We start from the raw sequence: 4786 nt of genomic DNA, 5'->3' as shown, positions 1-4786 counted from the left end.
ACACACACACACACACACACACACACACACACACACACACACACACAAAGAGAGATGAAACTTTAATACATTTTCCCAAAGCTAAAAAACTATCCGAATTGAAGAGTAGAGTGTGTTACCTGATGTGTGGCTGCATCATTAATGAGAGATGGATCCCCCAGCCTCTGAGGGATCACTATTTGGTACTTCATCACATGAGGTAGAGTCCTCACACTGCCCGCAATTATTCCTGCAAGTATCGGGGATAATTTATGAGATAAAAAGAAAGAAAGAAAAAGAAAGAAAAAGAAAGAAAAAAAGACAAGTCGTACCCCATGTGGAGAGGAAAATCCAAACAAAAGATCCAGAACATGGCATGTTGCTCTACCGGACGGACTCTGTCATTGTGAGCTTAGCAGTCTGAAGGAAAAAGGCTCTTCAGCACTCCGCCCTCTTTGCTGTGTAATATCCTGAAAATTACCATTTGAGGTTGACAAACCACATGAGTCACAACCAGAGCCGGTAAAAAAGATTAACGTCATTTTTTTTTTTCCTTCTTTTTTGGTTACAAAATTAGCGTGAGTTGCTGAGTCGGCATATACATTGAGTCACGTGATTTTACGGGGATTAAAACGCTTTGATGAACCTCGTTTAGAAAACGTGTACAATTTTGCAGTTTCTTGAAAAAGAACGTGGGCTCTACACTCAATTACCCCTCAATCGTTGTTATGAGACTTTAGGCTTATTTGAAAGTTGTTCTCTCTGAGACATTGTTTTTCTTATTTACCACCACCACCACACAGACACACATTTCTATGACAAATGGAAACTAGAGTAACACTCACGTACAGCTGTATGTAGACATATTTTACAGGGCAGATTTCGGGACTCTCCTTATTTATATAAAAAACACACCCAGTACCCAATATCAAATGACACAGAACCACTAAAGCCCGTTAGTGGCATTTGTTGCCACCTACTGGTAAAATGGCAGAATGTATCAGACTCGCTCTGTGTCTCATATCATAAAAAAGGCCCGCAGGACAGTTGATTGTCCTGCACAATACCTGCAGAACTCCATTTCAATTGAATTCCTGAGTGACTTTTTTTGCAGGCGATAATAATGTGAGTTGCCACCGTAAGACAAAATAAATAGACTGGGTTGTAAATGTTTTGGCTGTCCTCTACTTGTGAGAGGAAAGGTAATTTTATGCTACAGTAGAGTTAAATCCTGACACTTAAATGTTTGTTGCACATTGGAAAAATCATACTTTATATCAGTATATATATATAATTCAATTAATTTAAAACTATATTAAGGATGTACAATTTCCACACAGGGCTAATGTCATGTAATACCTTCTCTGGTCAAGTTTATTTTGTAACTTGTGTATAAAATACCAAACAAATTTAACTACATTTGCTCATTAACTAACATCCTGGCGTGGATGTTGAATCTGGCCAGTTGGTGGCGACAACGCACCGCCAAAAAAACACATTAGATGACGTCGTTATTCCGCGACAATTACAACCTAAACAGAAAACTCCTCGCGCGGGCAGTAGGAGCTCTCTACTTGGTTATAAAGAGTATGAAAACATGGAAACCGTGCTGCAGCCCGACCTGGTCCGCCTGCTTAAAGATGAGCATCTGTTAGCGGAAAGCTGCGATGAAGACCGCTCGACAGGAGACACACAGGAGCCGAGGAGAAGTGAAGATGAGGAGGAGAGTCCGTTCAACTTCAGCCCGCAGCTCATCCGCCTGCACAAGGACCACGAGCTCTTTGAGGTAATAGCAATAACTCTGACTGACCGATAACATTAGCCAACCCACCCACCATAACACGTGCGTGTTATTTACAGGACGGGGACGTTCACAGACACATGTACCTGCAGGACCTCTACGTCTCAGAGGAGGCAGACGACAAGCCCACACCCAGGTATGCAAACCAGTATCGAGTTTAAAGGTTTTAAAGGTCTAAATCGTATGCATCAGAATATTAATAGTATTTCACAGACTAAACGGATAGATGTGATTACTGTGACGTGGGAGCAAATAAGAGAAGCACACCCTAAACACACATTTCTATCGACTGTTATAGTTTGGTGTTTGACAAATTCATAGCTGTGTTTTCTTCATTACATGCTTTCATGAATATGGTTGTCGAATATAGTGTCACATGGCCGGTCTAACAGAAGCACTTATATAGTCTATTGGTCTATATTTGACCAGTTAAGTAGGCCAAACAAACAACAAACTGGCCCCAGAAATTAAGTTCCTGAGCTAACAGCAGTGGATCCTTTCCTCTATAACTGCAATGTCAGTGTGGGTCACCTTCCTCCTCTTCTTGCCTTGTCTCAGTGTGTCAGAGTTTGCCTGCCACATTTCTGGCTGCAGTGCGGTCTTCAGCAGTTTGGAGGAGTATGAGCACCACTACAACTCCCTGCACAGACACGTGTGCTGCTCCTGCCGTCGCTCCCTGCCGAGCGCCCGGCTGCTAGACATTCACCTTCAGGAGTGGCACGACTCCCTCTTCACCATCCTCGCCCAGAGGCAAGATATGGTGAGCCGAAGTCTGACGTTGTGTCCTGACATCTTTATTGTCATGGAGCAAAAAAATGTAAATAATAAAATATTTGAAACATTCTTTGAAGATGAATACTGAGTGTTTAAAGTTTTCCATGATGCTTATTTTACACCTTTCAGTACCAGTGTTTGGTGGAGGGCTGTGGACAGACGTTCAGGACTAGCAAACACAGGAAGGACCACCTAATAAGAATTCACAAGTATCCTCCAGACTTCAGATTTGACAAAACCAAGAAGGACAGAGGGTGAGACTGCATATGTTGTCCATTAGATGGCAGCAAATCCCCAGTAGAAATATTTCTCCATGCAAGGTTTCAGTCAAGGAGAGTCCATGTTTGTTATAGTGAACAGGAATTATCCTGAGTTAAAGCAATGTGTTTTTTTTGTTTTTGTTTTTACTATTTCATATTCTCCTGTCAACATAACATGTCGGGTAATTTATAGACTGAGATTCTTTATTTAAACCAGTGTGTAACTTTCCTTTAAATGCTCAGCTACAGTGTGAGTTGCTTTAAATTCATATTTTTGTGTTATTTTTCTGACCCTACAAACGGTAAAATTGCTTCGACGAGTGTTAAATCATGAAACATGATTTTCATCAAATACCCTTGTTTGTGTATTTCTGTACTATCATATCTTTGTAAACAGAACCCGGCAGACGAAGAGACAGCAGCAGAAAGACACGGCCATGGAGGTTGTGGACGATGCGTGTGAGTCTGAGGGTGCGTGTGATGTGCTGTCCGATCAACCTGAGCAAGGAGAATCCATGGAGACGCATGTGTGTGAGGAAGAAGCTGCTCGCATGGCAAAGCCTGCCTCTGCTGAGGAGCACGCCGATCTTTCTGCTGCAGCTCACAGCACGGAGAACACAAGCACCGATCCGCTAAAACCACGGTACTCCTACAGGTTAGTCTTTAAACAAGTCTGCAGGAAGCCCTGCTAAGAGAGACGAAGTCAGCCATCTTTTAACCATGTTCTAAGGAATTTAAGATTCCACTCTTCTTGAGGTAAAACCTGTGCTACTGTGTAGTTAAGTTTAGGTTAAAACAAACTGTAGGACTCTATCTATCATTTATGTACAAAATATTATACTAAAAACATATGCGAGTGGAGATCTTCATAATATTTACTAGTTTTTCTTATTCAAACGATAAACAATCGGAGATATAAAACAACAGCTGCGTTCTTGTCTCTCAGGATTCCCACAACGGTGTGCTTCGGTCACGGCTCCGTCCGAGGCTTCAGAGGGAGGCGGGGAAGGAGGAAATGAAACACCAGCATTCTGCATTCAGTCCTTTTTTAGATAAATAACTTCATACCCTTGTCTTGTGACAGAATGTGTTAAATGTCATATGTGTCATTGACTTGAAATAAAATGTGATGCACATAAATAATCGTTCAGGTGATCAGCCCACAGTGGCTCAAGGAAATCCTTAAATGACAAGTGATGTGGATGTTTTTGGAAGAGAAAAATAAGACTGATGTCAGAATTTACATAATAGATTTTTAATAATTGTACAAAACATCTTTTCACCCATCAGATATAAAATACACTGTACATTGATGACTGACATGTCTTTCAGCCATGTTCATCATTTAGAGTGTTTGCAAAAATAGCTGATAACGTTTATTTACATTTAGTAATGAAACTGGCTCTTAAGAGCTCTTTGAACATCTGTGCAAAAAAAGTTATCTTTTTGAGGTAATGTAAAAAACATATATACAATTTTTAATTGACAATAGTAAAGCAGATTTATTTGATAGCTGGTTTGTATTTTTGAACCTGGTAAAATTATTAAGAAGTTAGAAACAAACAGAAATTGTGTGGTTTAGATATTATTATAATAGTAAATTTACCTTCAAAGATCTCATGGCTCACGTTTAACATGAAGAAAAGTCACTGTGGAATATATAATAGCTCCATGTTAACAGGACATTTCCAAAACATTTTTTTTTTTATACAGACGCTTGATTTAATTAAAACTGTGATAAAGGCACTAATGGGCACTTCAATGATGGTTCTTGTTATTGATTATGAGCTATTGAAGATGATCCACATATTATTATATTGTGCTGGTTCTTTTCTTTTGAATTTCCTCTTTAGTCTCCATGATACCAATCAGACTTGTTTGGTAACGTTTTCCTTCCACCTTCAGCTTACATAAAAGTCTGACTCTATATATATATATATATATATATATATATATATATATATATATATAT

General features: G+C 39.5%; 2 protein-coding genes across 4 annotated transcripts in view; one reads left to right on the top strand and one right to left on the bottom strand.

Annotated features, from left to right (window-relative positions):
• The window catches only part of adam8a (ADAM metallopeptidase domain 8a), an 8791-nt gene extending 8376 nt beyond the window's left edge, over positions 1-415 (bottom strand). For both annotated transcript variants that reach the window (XM_031840054.1, XM_031840062.1), the window contains exons 1-2: positions 312-415; positions 120-229 (exon numbers count right to left, since the gene is read on the bottom strand). In XM_031840054.1, coding sequence (XP_031695914.1) covers positions 120-229; positions 312-357 — 156 coding nt within the window. In that variant the 5' untranslated portion in view covers positions 358-415. The remainder of the gene's footprint in view (positions 1-119; positions 230-311) is intronic.
• A 1076-nt stretch (positions 416-1491) lies between these two features.
• On the top strand, positions 1492-4721 carry znf511 (zinc finger protein 511). 2 transcript variants are annotated; one of them, XM_031840080.1, is made up of 6 exons: positions 1492-1765; positions 1840-1916; positions 2339-2540; positions 2684-2808; positions 3212-3457; positions 3761-4721. In XM_031840080.1, exons 1-6 carry the CDS (start codon positions 1577-1579, stop codon positions 3831-3833), a joined length of 912 nt encoding a protein of 303 aa, XP_031695940.1. In that variant the 5' UTR covers positions 1492-1576; the 3' UTR covers positions 3834-4721. The 2 variants fall into 2 exon arrangements, with proteins under 2 accessions (XP_031695940.1, XP_031695934.1); XM_031840074.1 differs by having other exon boundaries at positions 3212-3469.
• The last annotated feature ends 65 nt before the right edge of the window (positions 4722-4786 follow it).

Source organism: Anarrhichthys ocellatus, unplaced genomic scaffold (assembly GCF_004355925.1).
Source record: "Anarrhichthys ocellatus isolate YVR2014 unplaced genomic scaffold, GSC_Weel_1.0 scaffold3, whole genome shotgun sequence".
In the NCBI taxonomy this organism is placed as follows: Eukaryota; Metazoa; Chordata; class Actinopteri; order Perciformes; family Anarhichadidae; genus Anarrhichthys; species Anarrhichthys ocellatus.
The sequence above is the reverse complement of the archived record's forward strand: the minus strand, read 5'-3'. Positions and strand labels throughout refer to the sequence as shown.

Bases quoted from the DNA above. Each gene is read 5' to 3' on its own strand.
- znf511 (XM_031840074.1), top strand. From the start codon at position 1,577: ATGGAAACCGTGCTGCAGCCCGACCTGGTCCGCCTGCTTAAAGATGAG. The intron at 1,766-1,839 runs GTAATAGCAATA...TGTTATTTACAG, and splicing joins AGGACCACGAGCTCTTTGAG to GACGGGGACGTTCACAGACA. The intron at 2,541-2,683 runs GTGAGCCGAAGT...TACACCTTTCAG, and splicing joins TCGCCCAGAGGCAAGATATG to TACCAGTGTTTGGTGGAGGG.